This window comes from Melospiza melodia (genome assembly GCF_035770615.1).
Source record: "Melospiza melodia melodia isolate bMelMel2 chromosome 7 unlocalized genomic scaffold, bMelMel2.pri SUPER_7_unloc_1, whole genome shotgun sequence".
Taxonomy (NCBI): domain Eukaryota; kingdom Metazoa; phylum Chordata; class Aves; order Passeriformes; family Passerellidae; genus Melospiza; species Melospiza melodia.
Window position 1 is genome coordinate 2,540,931 of NW_026948497.1, and position 25,889 is coordinate 2,566,819.

Here is a 25,889-nt window from a genome sequence, read left to right on the forward strand (position 1 = left end):
GGGTACCTTTTTCTGGGCAGCACGAGCCTGAAAAAGGACACCCGAGCCTGAAAAAGGACACCCGTTAACACAGGATTAACTATTAAAAACAATAGCCTGTTGCATATTCATACACTTCATACATGTTGCATAAATTCCATTCAAACACAGGATTCTGTCTGGTCAGTGCCACCTTCTTCCTCTGAATCCTAACAGCGCCTTCGAGGCGGGAAGAAGTTCATTTCTTCTGACAAGAGAGCAATAAATTCTTTTTCTCTGAAAGATTTAGGTGTCCTGTGGCTGCTATCTCGCTGCAAGTCATTTCTTGGAAAAAAGCCTCTTACCAAGCATAGTTTCTATTTTAATATTTTTTTAATAACCTAAAACTATATTTAACCCACTACTTAAGAGAATTAATACAGCATTACTTTCTAACACAAGACATATAATATTCATTTTAATATTTGGGAAAACCCAATCACAAAATATGCATTTTTTACAAGTATAATCCCACTTACTTCCAATCTCTCCCAGTTTAGTCCCAGCTGTCTCCAGCATGGTTCCAGTTGCTTCCTCAATCAACTCAGTGAGTCCCAGTATGATGCCATTTGCTCCCAGTTGCTCCCAGTCAGGCCCAGTATGGGGGATGATGTGCAGGGAGTGCTCACTGTGACACTCAGTTCCTCCCAGTATTAGTCCAGTCACTCCCAGTATGATCCAAATATGAGCCCAGTGTGCTCCCACTCTCTGCCAGAATGTACCAGTTGTGCTCCACATGGTTCCAGTTCCTCTCTTTCACCCTCATTTTCCTTCTAGTCAGTCCCAGTATATTCCCAGGGTACCCCAGTTCCCTCCACCATCTTTCCAGTTCCTTCCAGTATGATCCCATTTGCTCCCAAGCACTCCCAGTCAGCCTCAGTGTAGTGGCACTCACTGCCAGTATGATCCTAGCCATCCTCGCACCATCCCAGTTCATCCCAGTATGTCCCATTTGCCCCTAACATGGTCTCAATTGCCCCCCCCAGGCTCCTACTCACTCCCAGTGTGATCTCAGCATGATCCCAGTATGATGGCAGCATGGAGTCAGTACAAACTCAGTACAATCCCAGTATGATGCCAATAGGATGTCAGTAGAAAGCCAGTAAAGTCCCAGTCACTCCCAGTATGATCCCAGAATGATCCCAGTGTCCATCAGTGCGATCACAGTCTGCCCTGGCATGGCAATATGATCCCAGAATAATGTCAGTACAAACCCACTACAGTCCCATCATGATCCCAGTACAATCCCAGTATGATGTCAGTACAATCCCAGTACAGTCCCAGTACAATCCTAGTATGATATCTGTACAAGGCCAGTACAGTCTCAGTCACTCCCAGTACAATCCCAGTATGATATCTGTACAAGCCCAGTACAGTCCCAGTCACTCCCAGTATGATCCCTGTCCAGCCCAGTCCCTGGCAATGCTGCCACTGCTGGGATCCCCCAGCCCTGTGTGCGTTCCCCCCGGCAGATGTGCCGAGAGGAGCCCCAAGGGCTGGCAGTGCCCAGGCAGGGTCCCCAGCAAGGCCCAGTTTGGATGTGCAGCCCCCAGTTTGCCCAGTTTGCCTCTCCTCTGGCCCGGGCCGGGTTCCCCCCACCCGCAGTGTCTGGAGCAGCCGAGAGCCTCGCGCTGCCCATCCCGACCTGTCCCAGCTCCATCCCCGCTCCTGCCGCGGGCTTCGAGGGCTGCGGGAACGGGGCACCGAGGGTGTGGCTGCTGCTGGGGGAGGAGGAGGAGGCAGGGAAGGGCAGGGATGAAGGGGGAAGAAGAGGTGGTGTTATAGGGAGGAGCAGGGGGAGGGATGGAAGAGGAGGGATGGAAGAGGAGAAGGATGTGAAGATAAGACAGAGGAGGAGGATGAGGGGGCTGGAAGGGGAGGAGCGGGAGGAAGAGGAAGAGGAGGGACAAAGGCAGATCAAGGCTGAGTTGAGGGAACCATGCAGTCGATCCCTGCCTGAATTCACAGCCCCCACCTGTGGGATCATCGCCCCCCAATCGCGCCGGTGAGCAGAGAGCGGGAGCTCGGCCCATATCCCAGATATCCCAGGGGGTCCCTGGGTTGGGGTTTTTGGGGGATGTTTGGAGAATGAAGAAGTCCAAGGCTGAGCGGAAAAGGCCCCTCGGGGGGACATCAGGGGGTGGCGTTGGCGGCTGCCGGCAGAGGCAGCCTGGAGGAGCAGAGCCCTGTGTCCCCCAGGAGCCCAAAGTGGGGAGCCCAGAGAGGGGGGAGCGCTGCCATTGGCAGGAGCCTCAAGAGCCTGGAGAGGGGCAGGGGGGACTCCTTGGAGCCGCTGCAGCCCAGAGCAGAGAATGAGGGGAGAAGGGAGCCTGGGAGCCCAAACAGCCCCGGCATCCTGAAATGGGGAGAGCGAAGCGGGGGGAGCTTTTGGGATTGCTGGGACTGCCAGCAGCCTGCGCAGGGCAGGCACCGAGAAGAATGGGGACCCCCAATCCAAGCGTGACCCCAGCAGCTGGGACAGGAGGGAACCCCCGAATGCCAGAGGGGAGGAACCAGGGTTGGGGAACGCCTGGGAGGCTTTTTCAGGGCTGAATCTTGATGTTTGGGAGGTGGATCTTGAGCCCAGATGGCTGGTGATTTGTAGAGATGGACTCAGGCAGAGAGACCTTCAAAGTCAATGTGTGTTGGGGAAGATTAAACAGGAAAGCCTTATAAATATGATTGTCTGGAAAAAATTTTGAGAATATAGAAAGTATAATGAAGATTGAAATGAAAGAGATCCCTCCATTAGTAAACAACTGGAAAACAATGGTGTGGCCCAACTGAAGGTAATCCCCGTTTTGGTGAAACAATACCCTCTGCTTGCAGACAGATCCAAGGGTCAGGGCAGACCCTACTAGCTCAGCAGAAGGGGTCCAAAGAGGAGTTTTTAGGGTTTAAAATGTAACACAATATGGTAATGTATTGATTCTTATAGGCTGTATGTAAATGCTATAGGATTTGTATCTTGTACTTGATTGGTTACTGAGAAATAGAATATTCAACACAGAAGGAGATTTATTGTATTGTAACGGGACCCTTGCTCTTCTCCTCTTACTCTCTTACCCTCTCACCCTCTCTACCCCTCTCTTCTCTCGGGCCTGCTCCGAGCTGTGCCTGGCAGCTCCCAGCAGGGCCCTGCACCCAGGCCCTTTGCAATAAACCGTGAGTTCCACGACCTGGCTGCAGAGCTCTCTCGTCTCCGTCCGTCCCAACCATCCTACGCCCCGACGCTCCTGCAAATGTTCTCATTCCTTGTTTTCCCCAAACCAGGATTTCCCATTGCCAGCCCCATGGAGGCTGCAAGGAAGAGGAAGATGCCCCAGGACACTGAGGCAGGTGAGGAGGAAGTCAGTGCCCCTTTCCCCTCTGTGCTGCTCCATCTCCCAGCCCGGCACGGCCCCGGCTGCAGCTCAGCCCTGGGGGGATCTCCTTGCCCTTGCCTGTGGCACAGAGGCAAATCCCATCCTGTCCTTGTTCTCTTACTCCCCCAGGGCAGGAGCTGAGCATGGAGAGCAGGGAGGACAAATGCCCGCGGCAGAACCTGGTGGAAGAGGCCGTTTTGAGCGGCTCCGCGGTGCAGGAAGCCAACGGGGAGGAAAAGTCCCAGAGATGCCGCACGAGGAGGGGCTGCAAACGCAGCTGGCGGGGATCTGAGGGGGAAAGAGCCAGCCTGGGCCGGGAAGGCAGCCAGAGACGGAGCCAGAGCTGGGAGCTGGTGCTCCATGAGCAGCTGCATGATGGGGAGAAGCCCCACACATGTGTGGAGTGTGGGAAGAGCTTCAGGTGGAACTGCAACCTGATTGTGCACCAGAGGATCCACACTGGGGAACGTCCCTACGAGTGTGGGGAGTGTGGGAAGACCTTCAACCGGAGCTCCCACCTGATCAGGCACCAGAGGACCCACACTGGGGAGATAAGCCATACGAGTGTGGGGAGTATGGGAAGAGCTTCACAGAGAGCTCCAACCTGACGAAGCACCAGAGGACCCACACTGGGGAGAGGCCCTACGAGTGTTCCAAGTGTGGGAAGAGCTTCAGGTTGAGCTCCGACCTGATTGTGCACCAGAGGATCCACACTGGGGCGAAGCCCTACGAGTGTGAGGAGTGTGGGAAGAGCTTCAGCCAGAGCTCCAACCTGATCAGGCACCTGAGGACCCACACTGGAGAAAGGCCGTACAAGTGTTCCGAGTGTGAGATGTGCTTCGGAGAGAACTCCAGCCTGATGAAGTACCAGATGACCCACACTTGGGAGAGACCCTGTGAGTGTTCCAAGTGTGGGAAGAGGTTTAAGACCGGCTCCCGTCTCATCCAGCACTATCAGTCACACAGAGGGGAGGCCCTTCCAATGTCCCAACTGTGGGAAGGGATTCAAAGAGAACTCCAAACTCATCACCTACCGGAGCACCCACACTGGGGTGAGGCCCTACAAGTGTTCCAAGTGCAGGAAGAGGTTTAAGACCAGCACCCATCTCCTCTGGCACTATTGGATTCACAGAGGGGAGGCCCTTCCAATGCCCCGACTGTGGGAAGGGATTCAAGCGCAACTCCACCCTCGTCACCCACCGGCGCATCCACACTGGGGAGAGGCCCTACGAGCGTCCCCAGTGTGGGAAGAGCTTCTCCAGCAGCTCTAACTTGACCCAACACCAACGGAGGCACCACTAAGGGAAGCCTTGCAAGTGCCCCAAGTGCGGGCAGAGCTTCGTGCGCTGCTCCAGCTCCATCCCCCACTGGAGGAGGCACTTTGGGCACAGCCCTGGTCACTCACATTCCCTGTGATCCATGTTGGGAACACACCTGGCTACTTCTCCTTTTGGTTTGGCCTTAATTTTCCTCTGCTTCACCTTCATCCTTTAAAAACACCCAAAACTGGGTTAAATGAAGGAAATTGATCAAATGTATCTGACGTTCCATAATTTCTCAGTTGTTTTAGATGGTATTTAGAATTTGGGGACACGTTCTGTGTGGAGTGCTGCTGTTCCTAAGAGGCAGGAATTTGATCTCACCCTTCTTGTGTTTCTCAGAACTCCTCCCCTGACCCAAACCCCAACTCCACCCTTGGGATATCCTATAAAAATTCCACGGCTCTGCCTTTGCCTTGTCCTTGGGGGGTTAGAAATGCATTCCCAGAAGATCAGCCCTTTTCCCACTGGATTCCCAAAATTTCAGCTTTTCCCACTGGATTCCCAGAGGATCAGTCATTTTCTCACTGGATTCCAAAGGATCAGCCTCATTCTCTACTGGATTCCTAGAGGATCAAGCTTTTCCCACTGGATTCCCAACGGATCAACCTTTTTTTCCAATGGATTCCCAGATGATCAACCGTTTCCCACTGCATTCCTAGAGGATAAATCTTTTCCCACTGGATTCCAAAGGATCAACCTTTTTCATGGATTCCCAGAGTATTCTGACTCTGTGTGGTGATTTGACGGGAAACAGGTTGTCTAGGATGTTGTGGTCAAACCAATGGGTGCTCAGATTTTAATATTGGCACCTGGTTTGGCCCCTGGGACATTAGATCCGCCTCCGAGAACACAAGGGTTTAAAGCAGAGCTCTCCCCTGGGAGGCTCTCTTTGGATTTCCGGTGGGAAAAGGGTTTGGATCTCTTCCCCTGTCCCGGCTGCTGGCTTGGCAGGGGGATGGGGAGCCACGCGGCCGTGAGGTGGCCGGGCCTGGGACAGAGATGGGAGGTAGGCCTGGCCCAAGGGTGGAAGAATGGAAGAAGTACTGAGAGGTATTTCCTGCCCACCCCCCCCCCCCCCCCCCCTCAGAGAGATGAAGGGAGAGAGAGAGAGAGAGCCGTGCCAGGGACTGTTATCTTGAAATTTGATATCACGTGTTGCCAGCACAGCCTGCCTGCCTGTCTGGCTGCTTGCAGGAGCTTTTAACCCCTTTGTGGACAATGAAAACATTGCAGAGCATTGACCTTTCCTGGAGGGGAGATGGAGTGGAAGATGAAGAGGGAACTGAGCAAGTGTTGAAGGTCTGAGCAAGGGAGAGATATGAAAAGAATAGAGAAGAACTCGGGTGGAAGAGATGATGGAGTGGCTGCTTTGCTGGACTCTTTTTGTATAGCCATGGACAGAACCATGTTTCCTTGTGATACAGAGACTGTATCCGGGGGGGGGCAATGCCCTGGAGCCAAGAGGGTTCAGTGTTGGTGCCCCTCAGGCCCAGGGGGAATAATTTGGAAGGGGCAGGTGTCCCGAAGGAGAGACTGTGCCCTTTTTGGAATGGGACAAGGCATCCTTAAAAGATGACCCTGGAAGCAGCTCTGGTCTGTGTTCAGTGGTGAGAGCACTGGACATGAAAGGAAGAGGTCACCATGGCACAAGAATGACTCCTCTCCTCTTGATGAACTGAAGATTGATTGTTTGAAGGGTGGTGCCGTACCGAGAGTTGGTGATTTGGGGAATGTATTGTATTGTATTGTATTGGAGAGTTGGTGGGGAGGAGGGGGAAATGTATTTGTAAAATTTTCATTTTCCTTGTGTGTTTCTTTTTTTTTCCCCTTGTAGTTTAGTTAATAAATTCTTCTTTATTTCTAAGTGGGAGCCTGCTTTGCTTATTCCTGGTCACATCTCACAGTAGAAACCAGGGAGAGGGTATTTTCATGGGGGCACTGGCATTATGCCAGTGTCAAACCATGACACTCTGTCACTGTTGTTTTTGTTTGTGCTACTGCATTTGTATTTTTAATATTTCCTAATAAAGAGCTGTTATTTCTACTCCCACATCTTTGCCTGAGAGCTCCTCAATTTCAAAATTAATTATTATTTTTATAGTTGTTTATTGTTATTATTAATACTACTACTAATAATCATCATCATCATCAAAGGGAGGGGGGGTTACATTTTCCATTTCAGTGGAGGCTCCTGAAATGGGGAGACACCGCCAAGGATGGGCCGTGTAAACTAGTTCCTAAAATATGTCAATTAGTTTATGGATATGTGTGAGGGTCTATGAATATGCAACAGGCTGATGTAATTAAAACCAGATTAATTAAGGGGTGTCCCCGAAAATAACTGGGGAGCCTTGGTGGCCATAACAATTTTCGCCCAATGGTACTTGTCTCCCATTACATCAGCCTGTTGCATATTCCTAGACTTTTTGCATATCCATAAAGTATTTTACATATTCTAGGAACAAAATTGGCTTCATCCTGTTTGGGGGTCCCACCTCCCTCCCAGCTCAATTTGGGGTGTCCCATCCACCTCCCAGCTCAGTTCTGGGATCCCATCCCCCTCCCACCTCAATTTGGGGGTCCCATCTCCCTCCCAGCTCAAATTTGGTCTCCCACCCCCCTCTTTTCCCCACTACTCCCCTTTCCGATTGTTCCCCCAGTCCCCTCCCCATTGTTTGGTTTTAGGGGCTTCAGGCTCCTCCTTCTCCGATTTGGGGTCTCGACCCCGTTTTGGATTAATTTGGGGTCCCCAGCCCATCCCCAGGGTCACCTCCCCCCCCCCCCAAATTCTGCTCCTCGCAACTGATGAGTCATCAGCGAGACACGCTCTGATTGGCTGGAAATTACCCCGCGCGGTCTCTGAGTATTTACCGCAGTGAGAGGCCTTGGTGTGAGCCCAGCAACTGATGAGTCAGAGTCGAGCCGGGCGCTGATTGGCTGAAAATAGGAGAGCGGAGCCAGTGCCCTGAGTTTGTGCCCAGCAACTGGATTGTCATCAATGCCGCGCGTTGCGATTGGTCGGAATCTGGTTTGGGGTGAAGACGGGAGGAACTGGGCTTTATTTGGGTTTATTTGGGTTTATTTATGGACTATTTAGGGTTTATCTTGGTTTTTACTTGGTTTATTTCTGTTTATTTGGGGTTATTTGGAATTATTTGGGTGTATTTAGAAGTATTTGTGTTTGTTTGTGATTATTTGGGTTTATGTGGGTTTATTTGGAATCATTTGGGGTTCTTGGGGTTTATGTTGGTGTATATGGGGTTTTTTTAGATGTACTTGAAATCATTTGGGGATTTTTGGGTTTAAGTTGACTTTTTTGTTTGTTTTTTAGGATTATCTTGATTTGTTTGGGGTTTTTTGGGGTTCTTTGGGGTTTATTTCGAGTGTTTTGGGGTTATTTGGGTTATTTGGGATCACGTGGGTTCAAAAAATCTGGAAATGTGTCTGCTGCAAAAAACGGGAATTTTTCCTTAAAAATCCAAGAGTTTTTTGCCAAAAAATGAGGTGTGTTCCCTAAAAAATGCTGGGCATTTCCCAGCCAATAGCGACGTGCCCCGCTCCGAACCATCCAATCACCACGCTTCATCTCCCAAATTAATGAAACACAGCGCACCCCGCCCCAAACCAACCAATCACCGCACGCCGCCCCTCAGCTACTCCCACCTCTCTTGAGTTGAACCAACCAATCACCGGGTGTCTCCCCTGTGCAACTCCCGCCTTCTTTGCCTCTATCCAACCAATCACCGCGCGCCTCCCCTCAACAAAGCCTGCCTACCCCGCCCATCTAATGTCAATCACCGCGCCCTCTACGAAAGCAACCAATCACCGGCCCACTCCCCTCAGCAACTCCCGCCCTCCCTGCGCTGCTCCAGCCAAAGCAGCGCCCCCTGACCCCGAGGCCGGGCATGGAGCGGGCACCCCCCCCCTTCCCCCCCCAGCCCCAGGACCCCCTCAGGGACCCCCGGGAGCCTCCCCGGGCTCGGGCGGGTCCTGCGGGAGGCGCTGGAGAGAGCGGGAGAGGCGCTGGGAGAGGACGGGGGGCTCCGGGAGCGGCTGAGGAGGCGCAGGGACAGGTGAAGGTTCCGGGAGGGGTCGTGAGGGGAATTTGGGGAGGGGTCTTGAGGAGGCTTGGGGGGGATTTGGGGAGGGTCTGGGGGAAACTTGAGGGCGTTTTAGCAGGGTCTGGGGGTGCTGGGGGGCTTTTGGGGGGAATTTGGGGAGGGGTCCTCGGGGGGTGTCATGATCCGTCCTCATGGACGGGTTTCGTGATGGTTCATGGATTTGATCTAAGGGTGCAGAAAGAACCAACACGGTACAAGGGGGTTTGCAATGATAATCAAAACAAATGCACCTTTATTGAATCTCATGGATCTTCTCTTTCTGCAGGAAGTGATATGGGAACCAACAGCTCAAGCACAGGTATGGAGCACGATCGGGGCGAGATTCCAGAGGGGGATCGCGGCAGGATGGACAGACTGGGATCAGGGAGGAATTCCAGATCAGAGCAGGGTCCAAAGTGGGATCAGGTGGAATTGTAGAGTGGGATTGGGGCTGGATTTTGGAGCAGGATCAGGCAGGATGGATGGAGCAGGATTGGTGTGGGAGGGATGGAGTGGGATCAGGGCTGAATTCCAGACAAGAATCAGATGGGATGGAATGGAGCAGGATGAGGCTGGGGTTCCAGAAAAGAATTGGGGCGAGATGGGGTGGGATGGAGTGGGATGGATGGACCAGGGTTGGGGCAGAGTGGATGGAGTGGGATCAGGTGGGATGAATGGAGCAGGATTTCAGCAGGATTGGGGTGGGATCAGGTGGGATTCTGGAGCAGCTCCTGCTCTCCATGGGCTCCAGCCAGGTCCATCCTGTGGAATGGGGACAGGGACAGGGTGACACCGTGACCCTCTCTTATCCTGGCAGGAATCACCACCTGAGTGATCCATGGAGCTGGATCCAGCCCCTTCTCTCTTCCCTGGAAAGGTGAGAGCTGCCAGCAGAGCTCATCCCACTGCTCCCACTCACCCCATAGCTTTTGCTGACAGATCAGTTTCCCATTTTCTAATGTTTTAAAGCGAAGAACCACAAATACTCACAATCCTTTGCTTCTGGTGTGAAATTACCTGCTTTGGGCAATAAATCCTACTTGGGGCAATAAATCTGGGTTCCTTCCTGCAGTGTCTGGCAGTTCATCTCTGGGAGCCAGGAATGGGAATAGAGTCACTGGGACAGAGATGGAGACACTGGGAGCAGGGATGGAGATGTGAGGAGCTGGGATAGGGGCAGCAGGAGCAGGATGGGGCCACCAGGAACTGGGATAGGGACATCAGGAGCTGGACTGGGACACCAGGAGCAGGATGGGGACATCAGGAGCTGGGATAGGGGCAGCAGGAGTAGGATGGGAACACCAGGACTGGGATGGGGACTTGTCAGACACAAGTGAGCTCCATCCCCCAGGATTCATTTCCCACTCCATGTCCCATGTCCGAGGTGTCCATGGGAGGGTTTGGCTGCACTGGGCTCCTGGAGGGGCAGTGCAATGGGGGGAGGGGTCAGGCCAGGCCTTGTTGTCCCCAGAGGTCCTTGAGTGTCGCAAAATCAGGGCTCGGGATCTTGAAGAGGTTCCCTGGCCATGACCACGACCATGACATGAGCAGGAGATGGCTGTGAGAATGTCCATGAGTGACACAACCCTGAGATGACCATGACCATGGAATGACCATGACTATGACCATGACCATGACACAACCACAACCTTGACCATGAGATTGATAGTAAAAGGTTTTAAAATCATAACATTTGGGGAATTAGAAAGAAGCTAGACTTAGTGGGGCCCTGTAAAAATGTTAAAAAATAGACTCTGAAAATGTTAAGATTTGTGTTTGCCAAATCATGTGAAGTTGCACCTGTGTAAGCAGTATATGATAAATGATATAATTGTTAGATGTGATGATTGTTTATTAATTAAATATAATTATTGTTTAATTGTAAGAAGAATCATGAGAAACTATGTTAGAAGTTTGAGGCGGGTCAGGAGGAGCCCATGCTTGGATGAAATCTATGTATACAATAGAACAATATAAGTTTAATAATTAATGTGAAAGTTATATAACGATAGAATATAAAAACATGTTCATCCCGAACCCATGTCGGAGTCAGATTTGGGTTTGTACCCCTGACACCCAGAGCTCTTCAATAAAAGCACCTACATATAATCATTCTTGTGATTATGTGTTTCTGAATGCTAACATTTTGGTGACCCAGATGGAGCCCTGTGAGTGCTGCTGAGCGAGTTCGCGAGTCGATCACACTCCAGCCGGCACCGAGGGATTCTTGGGGAGCCCATCGGCCGCGACCGCTCCCATTGCTCACAACGTTCCCGGGAGAAAGGTAAGGTGCTTTTACTTTGGTTTGGTTGCCTGCCAATAAGACGCAGTGAAAGCTATGCTTGGTTGGGCTAAAGGAATTCCTGGTGGTATTGCCTAGGCGCCATCCATAAGACAATCGTGAAAGCAGTGCAGGTTCGGCATTTGTGGTGCATTTTGGATGGAGAAGCTCAAAGGGATTTTGGGCAGCAATGCCTCCATTCCGCGAAATTCTCCTTTGGGGTGCTTATTAGCACATTGGTAACAGGGTAATTTTGAGGAAGAATTACATAAGGCTAAGTTGATTGATTATTGTAATACATGGTAGCCAGAATATGTCTTGGAGAATGGCAAAAAATGGCCAAAGTACGGGAGTTTGCAGTAGAACACCATTTTGCAGTTAATGTCGTTTTGTAAGCAAGAAGGAAAATGGGATGAGGTTCCGTATGTTGATTTGTTTTTCTACTTTTGGGGAAAGCCAGAATGGCAGGATGAATGTGGATTAATGGTGGTTAGAGCATCTGCAAGTGATAAGTGTGGGGTTTGTGAGAAACATTGTCTAGAACACTTGGCATTGAAAGAAAGTCTGAGTAGAGAAAATTATACAGATATTGGTTTACTGATAGCTCCAATAAGACCAAGAGAACCTAACCCTATCCCACCTGCTTCACTTGTCCCTATCCCACCGTCTGTCCTTGCCTCACCTAATCCTGAACCTGTCTCGCCTAGTACACCCTTCTCTCTTTATCTTCCTCTCCCACTGTCACCTGATCCCTCTTCCTCGTAAGATGAGCAAAACCTAACTGTGATAGAGAGGAGGGGGAGGGATGCAAGTGAAAAAGATAGCAATAGTGATGAATCAGTGACACCGGTATCCCACAGAACTCGAAGTCAGTCTAAGCTTGCCCCGGTCATGGGTAGAAAAGACATAGGCAGACAAAAATGGATTGTGATTGCCCCCTTGCAACAAGGTGTAGGAGTGGAAGGGTCAGTATTTGTAAAAGTGCCATTTTCTCCTGCAGATTTAGTTATTTGGAAACAATCAGGAGAAAATCCTGATAAGGTGGCACGAGTAGTAAAAATGGTTATGAAAACTCAGAATCCTGACTTGGATGACATACAAGTAATATTAGATACTTTGATAGATTCTACTGAAAAAGAGATGGTACTTAAGGCAGCCAAAGAAAGGACAAGGGAGGATATCAGAAACGAGCTCGTAACAGGAACTTTAGATGAAAATTTCCCAACTGAAGATCCAGAATGGGACCCTAATTTATCTTGGGCTATGAGGAAACTACAGAGATATCAGGAGTGGATCCAAATAGGAGTTCAGAATGCTGTGCCCAAAACTATGAAGGTCTAAACTATATGAGGTTCGACAGGAAAAGAAAGAATTTCCCACTGCATTTTTGGAGAGGCTTAAGGAGGTAGCAAGGAAATATACAGATCTCCAAATAGACACAGAACAAGCTAAGGTTCAGCTCACTCTCATATTCTTGGCCCAGTCACAGGACGATATCAGGAGGAAATTGCAAAAATTAGAAGGGGAGGAATTAAGGAATCTGGATAAACTAGGTAGCCTGGAAGGTGTACAATAATTGCAAAAGAGAAGCTAGTAAAAAGCAGCAACAAAATCTTGTGGCAGTAATACAAGGAAAGGGGAACCCAAATTTCAGCGGATGTGGCAGAGGTAGTCGTGGTAGAGGAGCAGTTATGCAAGGGTTAAGCCTAAATCAATGTGTATATTGCAAAAGGGAGGGGCATTGGAAGAGAGAGTGCCCAAATAACTCAAACAGCCGGTTTCACCAGGGCAATCAGTTCCAGCAGGAAAACTTTGCCAAGGTGATGGTGTTAGGCAAATATAGCAGCTGACTAGATGTGGAACCTGTAAAACGAGTTCAAGAACCTGTCATACAATTAGGGCATAAGGAGGTCAAATTTCTAGTGGATACCGGAGCTACATATTCCGTGCTGAATGATCTGCAAGGACAAATTGGGGACAAGCAAACAACAGTAGTTGGGGCTACAGGGAAAGAGGAAAATTGGCCATTCTTGCAACCCCTAGATTTGTGTTTTGGGAACACGGTTTTAACACATTAACTTTTATATGTACCTGAGTGTCCAATTCCACTTTTAGGGAGGGATTTGCTAGCGAAACTTGATGCGGCAATAACCTTTGGAAACGGGGAACTTGTAATGAAAATATCTGAATCAAAGACGGGACAGATTTTAATGACCAAAGAAAAACCTGTTCCCTCTATCCCTAGGGAGGTAGAAGATGCAGTGATGGGAAACGGATATACCAGGAAAATCTAATTGGCACAACCAGCGCATGTAGAGTTAAAAGAAGCGGCAGGGGCTGTGCAAGTCAAACAATATCCCATAAAACCAGAAGCACGGCAAGGAATACTAAAGATTATTGATAAGTTCTTGAAATACCAAATTCTAGAGGGATGTGAATCAGAATTTAATACACCAGTATTTCCAGTAAAGAAGCCAAATGGTGAATATCGATTAGTGCAGGATTTGAGAGCAATAAATAAAATAACAAAGGCCATTTATTGAGTAGTAACAAATCCCTACACATTGCTGACATCCGTAAAAGAGATATATAAATGGTTTACTGTAATTTATCTAAAAGATGCCTTTTTCTGCATACCCTTGACAAAGAAAGTAGGGAAGTGTTTGCCTTTGAGTGGGAAAACCCAGGGAACGGAAGAAGAATTCAGCTCACCTGGACATGGCTTCCACAAGGATACAAGAACTCGCTGACCCTATTCGGAGACCAACTGGCAAAGGAGCTGAAGATTTGGACTGAGAATGGGCAAGTACCAAGAGACCAATACCTGTTGTTGCAGTATGTTGATGATATACTAATAGCTACAGAAAAAAAAGCAACCTGTATAAAGGTAACCATTGAGATTTTAAATTCACTAGGAATGGGAGGTTATAAAGTATCCAGAGAAAATTGCCCAACAGACTGTAAACTACCTGGGATGTGAAATTTCACAAGGGCAACGAAAACTAGGTACTAACCGTATTCAAGCTATTTGTGCTATTCCAGAGCCCCAGAATCTACATGAGCTGCGAGTCTTCCTCGGGATGGCAGGATGGTGTCGCTTGTGGATCATGGACTATGGACTGATTGTGAAACCCCTGTATGAAGCTCAGAAGATGCAGCCATTCACCTGGGGCAAGCCACAGAAAGAAGCCTTCCTAAAATTAAGCACTGACAACTGCTCCAGCACAAGGGTTACCTGATCTGTCTAAAGATTTTCAGCTGTTTGTACATGAAAGGCTGTGCCTAACACTAGGAGTCCTGACCCAACGTCTGGGAAGCTGGAAAAGGCTGGTGGGCTACTTTTCCAAACAACTCGACAACATAAGTGCCGGGTGGCCCCCATGTCTGCGGGCAGTCGCAGCTACTGTGATCCTGATACAAGAAGCCAGGAAACTTACTATGGGAAGGCACATAGATGTCTATGTACCACACATGGTAACCACTGTCTTAGAGCAGAAGAGGGGCCATTGGCTATCTCTAAGCAGGATGATAAAATTCCAGGTAGTCCTGACTGAGCAGGATAATGTCACATTAAAAACAACTAACCTTTTGAATCCTGCTTTGTTCCTAGGTACCACAACTGAAGAAGGCCCATTAGAACACGACTGTATAGAAGTAGTAGAGTACACCTATTCAGCAAGAGAAGACCTGAAAGACGTCCCACTAGAGCAGCCAGAGTGGGAGCTATTTACAGATGGGAGCAGCTTCGTGGAAAACGGAACCAGATACGCTGGATATGTGGTAACAACAGTCAATACAGTAGTGGAGGCAAAGGCATTACCACCAAATACATCTGCCCAGAAGGCAGAAGTCGTTGCTTTAACCAGGGTACTAGAATTAAGTGAAGGGAAAAGGGTAAATATATGGACTGACTCAAAATATGCTTTTGGAGTGGTGCATGTACATGGAGCACTGTGGAAAGAGAGAGGACTATTGTCTTCTCAAGGTACGCACATTAAACATCAGGATGCAGTCCTGCAATTTATAAAACCAGTACAAAAACCTGAACAAGTGGCAATTAAACACTGTAAAGCACACCAATCAGGAAACTCCAAAATTTGTGAAGGAAATCGAAAGGCAGACTGGACAGCCTGACAGGTTGCTCGAGAGGTACAAACAACAATGGCATTGATACCTTTGAAGCTTAATGTATCCCAATTCAATTTGCCTCCAAAACCAAAATATTCAGTAGAAGATGAGAGACTGGCACGTTTGCTAAATGCACAAAAGAATTCAGAAGGATGGTATGTGACTGCACAAGGACAGATAGTGGTACCCCCCTTGATAATGAGAGAAGTTCTACAAATTAAACATAACGAATGTCACTGGGGAGCAGAGGCATTGGTAAAATTGCAAAAGCAGAGTTTAATTTCAGTACGGATGTTAACAATGGCAAAATCAGTAATGTCAAAATGTGATATCTGCTTGAAAAACAACCCTGTGGCCAGGCGACAGGCACAGCTAGGAAGAATTTGGATAGAAATAGAGCCAGGAGACTATTGGCAGGTAGATTTTATAGAAGTGCCAAGAACTCAAGGATACAAATACTTGTTAGTGGGGGTTGACACATTCTCTGGGTGGCCAGAGGCCCTTCTCCGTCGCACAAACCAAGCAAAGGAAACAGTTAAGTGGTTACTACAGGAGATTATTCCCAGATTCGGGGTACCCCTAGGGGTATCATCAGAGAGGGGGCCCCATTTCATAGCTACAGTAGTAAGAGAGGTAAGTAGATTGCTGGGGATAAATTGGGACCTCCACACACCGTGGAGACCCCAGTCAAGTGGACAGGTAGAGAGGATGAATCAGACACTAAAAAGGCAAATCAGTAAAATATGCCAAGAAACCAAATTGCAGTGGCTCCAGGCTTTGGCAATAGCACTGTTGAGGATTCAGATAAAGCCTAGGAGTGGGATGTCAGTCAGTCCTTATGAGATATTGTATGGGAAACCATATGAATCTCCTGAGCCTAACCCTAATGTACATGTCACAGGAAAGCAGGAAGTGTATAATTATGTTCTGTCTCTTGGGAAGACTTTAGCTCAGCTCCGGAGTATCCTCATGTGGAATAGACCACTGACTCTCGAGAACCCAGTTCATAACATACATCCAGGAGACGAGGTGTACATCAAGAACTGGAACGAGGAACCGCTGAAAGAAAAGTGGAGTGGACCCCATCAGGTACTACTGACCACCTTTACAGCAATCAAAGTAGCTGGCATGGAACCCTGGATTCACTATACCCGAGTGAAGAAAGTCCATCCTGGATCACGGACTGTATAAACTCTGGAATCAACAAAGGCTGCAGATAACATGTGTTTAATTGCTTTCAGAATGCTATCAGTAATTGTGCTAACGTTATGGTTATTAATATCTTTGGGATGTGGAATGCAAAATGATCAACTAACCACTCTTCATTCTAGAATAAAGAGAGAGGTACAAACGGAAACACAGGTGATAAAGGTTTCTAATGCAGTTCGGGCTGAGAATGTAATGTTTGGATTAGTCAAAGATTTTGCCAAAATGCAAAACACCAGTTGAGTAACTGCCTGTTTGCCAACACCAAAGGCAGCAGGAGACCCAGTAAATTGGGAAATCATAACATCAAAACTACCTGAAATACAAAAGAACAAAACAATTACATGTAAACTGGTACCCGAATCAAGGCAAGTTACAGAAACCACTGTGGTATGGTAATGTGAGGCCAAGGATAGGAAAGATCAGATAGAACCTTGGGACAGTGCGTGGTCTGTGAGTATTCTTCAAAGATTCCAATATATGGCAAACACCCCTTGGTGTAATAAGTGGGAAGGCCCTGAGAATGAAACAGATCCAGCAATAACGAACACTGACGCTACCAGCAGAACGAGGGCAGACAAAGTAAGTTGGTGGGCATATAATAAAACTTAGGACTGCACTTCAGATGATGAAGAGATAAAACAGATGCCACCCCTGGCAATAGCCCTACAAATCGGTTGTGCTTGCAGAGGGATCAAACATAAACAAGGCTGTTGCGGTGTGTTTTAAACTTCCGGGTCCCTTCCCAGGTGTGCCTATACCTCTCTCCCTTCCCCCTCACCCCTTGCTGAGTGAGTCCTGTCAATCAGGCTTAACATTCCAGGAATGTCGTCGTGTGGTTGGTCAAGTTCAAAAGATGCCCCTATGCCCAGAGGTCATTGGCCTGTCTAGATGTCATCCTCCCCTGAGACCCTGCCCCTCCCACCTGGTTGGTGGTTCACCTGTCCCCTCCCCTCCCCCTGCCCGGGGAGCTTAAAAGGTGAATCAAGCCATGCGGCAGGTATTCTGTTGGAGCTGTTACTACCATTCAGACCTCTGTAACCATGGAATAAACCTCTGGATAAACCCTCCAGCAGAATCCATCTCCTTTTCCTCTTCACCATCGCCTGAAGCCTTTCTCCTGAGGTAAACGGAGTTCCTAACAAGCCTGGACTTCTTCAGTGCCCAGCTGCAATCTCCAGCAAGCCAAAGGTATCTCTGGGGTAATACACCACACAGTTGCTGCCTTTGGCCCAGCAGCAAGGGTCAGACTGGCCCAGGCACAATCTAACTGGTAATATTGGGATTCCTATTCCAATATTTTGGCGACCCTGGTCAGGCAAAGCGACTCTGCAGCCCCAGACGGACTCTCAGTACCTCGGGAGGGCTTTTGGCAGCTGTGCACCCAGCTGAAAAGGGCGTTGGTTGCTTCGCTCTCAGCTAGAGACTTTGGGAATATTCCCAGAAGAAGTTTCGTGGACTGTTCGGCGCCTCTGGAAAGCCCAACTCCTTTGTGGTGAGCAGATTTTCCAGAGGAAGAACAGGGTAGCCTCTCTTGCCCATAGAGAGGTCCTGTTCCGGGTGAGGAGATCTGCCTGTACCCAGCCAGCTACAGCTTCCATTTCAGGTGAGTATCTCTGCTCTCGGTAGAGCAGAAGCTCAAAAACAGACTCTGCCGTGAGTTCTGTTCCTTTTTTTGCCTTTGCATTTTTGGCTGCGCAGCCCCACAGATGGGAATTAATTGCGTTCCAGTCTTTAGCTCTCTGCCGCGTGTTTCACTGTCTTTTGGAACTCGTGCTGGTGCGGGAGTGCTCTCTGCCCTTCCCCCCGGCTCAGCAGTGCAGCGTGCTCGGCTCTTTCGCCGCGGGGGATTCTGCTATCTCTCTTCGCGGGGGAGGGGGGGCTCTCCACGTGGCCGGGGGATCTTTCTGGGTGCGGGGTGGGGGGTGTTCTCTGCACACGCGGCGCGGGGCAGCCCCGGTATCGGCTTGCCACGTGGCATGGGGGAGGCTGCTCTCTGTCTCAGCTCCGCGGGGGGGCTGCATTCCACGGCGGGGGAGGCTTTGTTTCTGCCTCGGCTTGGCAGGGCGTAGCCTGCTGCTGCTGCCCAGGAATTTTAAAAGCAGTATATACAGCTGCATTGTGAAGCTGTATGTGTGCATCGTTATCGCTTTCCTATCTGTGTTTTTTTTTAGAAATTGGTAGCTGATTTTGGCTTTGTTTTTGGTCAGGCGGGATTTAGTACTTTGCCTTTTACTTCTAACATGGGTTCCAAACTCAGCATTGTACAAAAAGGAGTGTTTTATAATATTGTTAGCATTTTAGTCAGTGGTAATGTTAAGTTCTCAAAAGGAAAATTGAAACAGTTTATAAGATGGCTTTTTCTGCACTTCCCACAAATGTCCCCTGAAGAAATCCACAATATTCAATTCTGGGATAAAGTTGGGAATGAATTGATAACCTTAGGACAATCTGGCAATGCACCCTCAGCTAAATTTGTGTTCTGGAGTTCACAAATTCACACAGCCTTGCTCAAACAAAAGGAAATGGAGAAAAAGTCAAATGTAAAGCCATGTACCTCTGCTCTCCCTGTTTCTCCCTCTCCTAGCTCTAAAACTCCTAAAGCTCTTACCCCAAAACTTGGTATTTTAAAGAGAGCACACTCATTGGGAAGTCGACTCCCAGAGTCTGCTAAAATGCCTGAGTTGCCCTGTCCACAAGGCCCTGGCCAGGCTGCGTGGAACCTTTCCCAATCCCCTGTGTCCCCTCCTCTGAAACCCACAGCACGTATTAGCTTTCCAGAGAGCAGTGATGCCCAAAATGGCCCCCAGTCCCTAGGGAGTCCACAAGATGGTGGATGCCACGTGGCATCTTCCCAAACCTGGTCTTCTTCTTCCCAAAATCCTCTTAAGCATCCCAAAACTCCAGCCCCATCCCCCTCTCCTCCTGTTCCTCGTGACACCTTCCCCCCTCCCCCTCCCTTTCCTGCAGTACCCTCAGCTCCGCCCCTCTACTCCTCCCAGGGGGCATCTGCTGACGTGATGTCACCAGGTGTCCCCGCCCCCTGCCTGCCCCTTGACCCCTCCCCCTGTTCCCACGGTTTCCCTGCCCCTTGCCAGCCCCCTGTCCCTGCCCCCTGTGCCCATTGCGTCCCCGCCCCCTCCCCGCGTTCCCACGGTGGGGACACACCCACTGCCTGTCCCCAAACCTGTATCTGTGATCCCAATGCTTCTGATTCAAGGGACACAGAGCAGGGAACAGCAGACCAAATGCATAATCCCATGTTGTCACTGGCTCCTGTTACCTTTCAGCCTGCAGCTCAGGGAGGAACAGCCCCAACTGCTAATTGGAGTTCTTTTGGACGACAATTGATTAAAGAGATCTGTAAATCTCATAAAGAATATGGTCCACAGTCCATATTTCCGTGGCCTTTTAAATTCTGAACTGAGTAGGACTGTGGTGATTCCACATGATTTAAAACAGCTTTTTTCCTGTCTCATGACCTCCATGGAATTCAAATTATGGGAATTAGCATGGAAACAACTGCTAAAAGATGCTCTCCCAGGCTTGCATTCTGATCCAAACACAGCAAAAGACAACAGTGGTAACCCTATCACCATTGAGCACCTCTCTGGCGAGGGTCAATGGTCTTCACCCTCAGTCCAAGCTACTGCAATTCCTGCAGAAACACTTGAGAAAGGAAAAGAAGCAGCTGAAAAAGCATTCTTTTCTCTCCAACCTGATGGGCCTTTTGAGCCCTATAGTAAAATTAAACAGCTACCATCAGAGTCCTTTTTGAAATTTGTAGAAAGGTTAACTAGAGCCATTGAAATACAAGTTAAAAAGGAGAATGCTAGGGAAGCCATTTTAGAGGAAATGGCATTTACAAATGCAAATGAACAGTGTCAAGCGGCAATCCTGAGCCTTCCTATAGAACCTCCCCCTACACCCTAAAAGATATGCTTCTAGTCTGTAACAGGAAAGTGCCTCTGATGAGTGTGGCTGAAGACACCAGACCAAGGCTGCTGCCAAGACCACCTCAGCGTGTCGCCGTTGCCAGCCCTGCGCCTTTTCCCTCAGCACAGCAGTACCCTGGGCAGCAACGGAGACCAGCAATGGTTGAGCCCACAAAACCATGCCTGCTTTGCAACAACCTTGGGCACTGGAGTAACCAGTGCCCCCTGAAAAGGGTATTGATGAATTTAGAAATGGCACGCGAGGAGAACTACAAGCCCTCCCTGGGGGTCAACTACAACAAAAAAACTGAAAAGGGAGCGCCAGCCTGCCAGGCGCGCAGACACAAAAAGAGCAGGCCAAGGGAATAAGGGTAGCAAAACAAATCAAGCGTATGATAATATTAATGTTTGTGTAAGTGAAGCAGGTGCTTCAAAGACCATGTCTGCTGGTCCACTGTTGAAAGTGAAACAAAATAACCTTTGTTATGATTTAGGGGATCCTGTGTTAACCACGTCTTCTGTCAATGAGCCTTACAGGTTGCAGCTGACTGAGTCACTCCATCTGAAGGACACTGACTGGCATTTTGTCTCTGTAAATCCTGAACAGAAGGGTACTTGGAACCGGATTCGTTGTAAGTACATCATCATTGGGGACACCAAACACACACCACAAGAGATCGAAATTGCTCTGGGAATGACAACATCAGATCCTGAGCAATTTGTTCTCGGCCTGCACTGTTTCCACCCACCCCTGTTTCTTCCCAAGGGACAAATTGATGCACAAGGTATCCCTGTGCCATCTTTTCCTGAAAATATTGATAAACAAGGGCCCTCAGTCGCCCAGGTCCAAGTTATTGGGAAAGACAAGCCCAAATTATGGTGTAACCTCATTGGGGGTGGGGAGTCTAAACGCATTGAGATGCTTGTAGACACAGGTGCAGACTGCACAGTGATTCCAGTACAAGACTGGCCCACACATTGGCCTTTGCAAAATGTTGCCGGTCACCTTCGAGGTGTAGGAGGTCTGCAATTGGCAAGACAATCCAAAAGCATTACTCAAATCGAGGGACCAAACGGACAATTGGCTAATATCCGTCCATTTGTGTTAGATTATTCGGAACCTTTGTTAGGGAGAGATTTAATGGCCCAGTGGGGTGTAACAATTGATATTCCAGACTCTCCGCAGCATATTTGTACAGCAGTCATTGAACAACAGCGCCCCACCCAAAAACTGAAGTGGATAACAGACAAACCAGTTGATGTGAAACAGTGGCCGCTCAGTAAACAAAAAATAAAGGTGCTAGAAGAACTAGTGGAAGAGCAACTAAAAAAGGGCCACATTGTGGAGACCATGTCCCCATGGAACTCTCCAGTGTTTGTCATCCAAAAAGCTGACAAAAAGAGATGGCGACTCCTCCACGAGCACTGACAAATTAATAATGTAATTGAAGATATGGGCTCTCCCCAACCTGGTATGCCATCCCCAACAATGCTTCCCCAAGACTGGAAATTAGCTGTTATTGATATTAAAGATTGTTTTTTCCAAATCCCTTGCACCCTGACAATTCACCGCATTTTGCATTCTCCGTCCCTTCCATTAATATGGAATCCCCTATGAAAAGGTACCATTGGACCGTTCTTCCTCAGGGACTCAAGGTCTCGCCAGCTATCTGCCAGTGGTATGTCTCTTCCCTGCTTTCCCCAGTACGTGCAGCCGCAGAGAAGGCCATCATCTATCATTATATGGATGATATCCTTGTGTGTGCCCCCAATGATGATTTACTCACACATGCGCTTGACCTAACGATCGATGCATTGATTGTTGCAGGGTTCGAGCTCCAGGAAAAGAAAGTTCAAAAGATGCCACCTTGGAAGTATTTGGGCTTAGAAATTGGAAATAGGACCATTGTTCCTCAAAAACTAGAAATCAATGCAAGGATCAAGACCCTTGCGGATGTCCACAAGTTGTGTGGGTCCTTGAATTGGGTAAGACCATGGCTCGGTCTGACTAATGAAGACCTTGCCCCTCTTTTCAATTTATTGAAAGGGGGAGAGGACCCAGGTGCTCCTCGGTCTATTACCCCAGAGGCACAGAAAGCTCTTGAAAGGGTTCAGATTGCAATGTCCACAAGACAGGCCAACCAATGCCGGCCTGACCTGCCATTCAAATTTATCATTCTAGGTAAGTTGCCACACCTCCATGGAATTATTTTCCAGTGGGAGGAAAAACAAACACCTAAGGCAAAGGACACACCAAAAAAGGACCAGGACCAGAGGGACTCTCTCTTGATCATAGAATGGGTTTTCCTCAGTCACAAAAGATCCAAGAGACTGACAAAGCCTCAGGAGCTGATAGCGGAACTGATCCAGAACGCAAGGACCCAGATCAGGGAGTTAGCAGGTTGTGATTTTAAGTGCATTCACATTCCAGTTGAGTTAAAATCAGGTCAAAATACTATGAAAATACTGGAACAATTGTTTCAAGAAAATGAAGTGTTGCAGTTTGCTCTGGATTCCTACTCAGGACAACTTTCAGTAGCGCGGCCTGCTCACAAATTGTTCGAACAAGATGTTCAATTTACCTTAAAATTGAGAAGTGCTCTAAGTAGGAGACCTTTAAAAAAGGCTCTGACTGTCTTTACAGATGTGTCTGGGAGGTCCCACAAGTCCATTATGACTTGGAAGGATCCTCAAACCCAGCAGTGGGAGACGGACGTTGCTGAGGTGGAAGGTTCACCTCAGGTTGCTGAATTGGCTGCGGTTGTTAGGGCTTTTGAAAGGTTCTCAGAACCATTTAATCTGATTACAGACTCTGCATACGTGGCAGGAGTAGTATCCAGGGCAGATCAAGCAATACTGCAAGATGTGTCTAACATCGCACTTTTCGAATTGCTCTCAAAACTGGTAAAGTTAGTCACTCACCAAGAGCAGCCATTTTATGTGATGCATGTCAGGTCACACATTGACTTGCCAGGGTTTATCGCTGAAGGCAACAGAAGGGCAGATGCTCTTGCTGCACCTGCAGTGATGGCCACTCTCCCAAATGTTTTTGAACAGGCAAAAATCAGCCACCAGCTTTTCCACCAAAATGCACCTGGCCTGGTTCGTCAGTTTAACATCACTCGAGAACAGGCCAAAGCGATTGTGGCCACATGCCCAAATTGCCAACAACATGCACTCCCTACAGTGAGTACGGGAGCAAACCCAAGGGGACTGAACAGTTGTGAACTGTGGCAAACAGATATAACACACATACAGTCTTTTGGACGGCAGAAATATGTTCACGTTAGTGTAGATACCTTTTCTGGAGCAGTCTATGCTTCTGCCCACACAGGAGAATCATCTATCGATGCTATTAAGCACTTCTTACAGGCTTTTTCTTTCATGGGCATCCCCAAGGAGCTGAAAACTGATAATGGGCCTGCTTATAGATCCAAGGAATTAGAGAGCTTCCTGCAGCAATGGGGAGTACAGCACAAAACTGGCATCCCCTACTCCCCTACAGGTCAAGCCATTGTAGAAAGAACTCACCGTGATATTCAAAAGGTCCTGGACCAGCAACAACAGGTTCTGAAGGTAGAACCTCCCCACATATGGTTATCCAGGGTGCTATTCACAATCAATTTTCTGAATTGTTCTTTTGACATCCTGAACCCACCCATCCTACGCCACTTTGGTGGGAGCAGTCATAGGTTGATGAAAGAAAAACCTCCAGTTTTAGTAAAGGACCCTGAGACTTGGAAAATGGTGGGACCTTACAAATTGGTTACTTGTGGATCTGGATACGCCTGTGTGTCCACCCCCTCTGGTTTAAGGTGGTTTCCTTCCAAATGGGTGAAACCCTATGTTCCCAAAGTCTCAGAGAAATCTACAGAAGTGCCCCAGGTTGCTCATGCTGCCTGGAGAAGAAAATGTCGCATGCATTCTCTGGAGGAAATTCCATTTAAGCCTCCTCTCTGGAATAGTTTGTAATATATGTTTGTCTCAAGTTCCTTGTACCAGTTTAGATCCCACTGTTCATGTGTAGCCTCGAGACGCCATGAAACCGAGCCTGCTTCTCGTCCTACTTGTGATCATCCCACCTGCGATCTCCTGCATAGTGCCACAGCCCAAACCACATATGGACTACCTTGACAAAGGCTCTCGGACATCAACAGAGAAACTGACAACGGGCTGAATGGACTGTTCAAAGGCTGGGGACTCTCGGGATGGTTGGGATCTATTCTGAAAACTGTGTTTTTAGTGCTGTTTATTTTAGTTATAGTTATTGAAGTTTTTAGCATTGTTTTTGGGCTAATCAAATGCATGGTTCTCAAGTTAATTTCAAGCTCATTTCCCCCTCCTGAGGTCTACCATTTGGAAGCCCTTGGTGCTACAATGGGTGACCTGGAAGCCTCAGTGGAAAACACTGACCCTCCTGTAGAAGAAAACCGATTTACCAACCATGGTTTGGCAATCATTCTGCACCACACAGTCCTCTTCTTTTTAAACAAAACTAGGGGGAGATGTTGCGGCGTGTTTTAAACTTCCGGGTCCCTTCCCAGGTGTGCCTATACCTCTCTCCCTTCCCTCTCGCCCCTTGCTGAGTGAGTCCTGTCAATCAGGCTTAACATTCCAGGAATGTCGTCGTGTGGTTGGTCAAGTTCAAAAGATGCCCCTATGCCCAGAGGTCATTGGCCTGTCTAGATGTCATCCTCCCCTGAGACCCTGCCCCTCCCACCTGGTTGGTGGTTCACCTGTCCCCTCCCCTCCCCCTGCCCGGGGAGCTTAAAAGGTGAATCAAGCCATGCGGCAGGTATTCTGTTGGAGCTGTTACTACCATTCAGACCTCTGTAACCATGGAATAAACCTCTGGATATAAACCCTCCAGCAGAATCCATCTCCTTTTCCTCTTCACCATCGCCTGAAGCCTTTCTCCTGAGGTAAACGGAGTTCCTAACAAGCCTGGACTTCTTCAGTGTTATAAAGTAATTATAGGGTGTACCAGGATTACAATCCGAGGTCCAGGACAATTTGTATGGGCAGCAAGTGATGGTACCTGGACAACACATCTGCCTGTAGACGGGAAAGTAAAGGAGATTACTCTAGGCCTCCCAACCTTATGTCCAATTTGGAAAAAGTCCCCATTTAATGGAAAACATGAACTTCTGCAGATAAGAGCAAGACGAGAAGTTCTAGACAATGAAAATCCAGATGACACTTGGCAAGAACCCTCTAGTGGAGTGAAATTTGGATGGGCCCTAGAGTCATTGCTTGATCCTATAGCAAACTACTATAGCAGAGAGATGCTGTACAAACTTACAGGTCAGGTAGGTAGACTGGCAAGAGTCACCTGGGAAGGATTTAAAGAATTAAATATACAATTACAAGCTACCACAAAAATGACTTTACAAAATCGATTAGCCCTAGATTTGTTACGCCTGAAAGAGCATGGAGTATATGGATTTTTAAAGGGACAAATTGATAATTGCTGCGTTCATATCCCAAATGTAACTGCAGATGTAGAATATGACATCAATCAGTTGAAACAAATA

The 25,889-nt window shown here is 48.3% G+C and overlaps 1 protein-coding gene across 1 annotated transcript in view; it reads left to right on the forward strand.

Moving 5' to 3' along the window:
- The first annotated feature begins 535 nt into the window (after positions 1-535).
- Positions 536-25,889, forward strand: part of LOC134432685 (zinc finger protein 391-like) — a 29,210-nt gene continuing 3,856 nt past the window's right edge. The window contains exons 1-2 of the mRNA XM_063181577.1: positions 536-565; positions 3,910-4,376. Of these exons, the coding sequence (XP_063037647.1) occupies positions 536-565; positions 3,910-4,376 (497 nt within the window). The remainder of the gene's footprint in view (positions 566-3,909; positions 4,377-25,889) is intronic.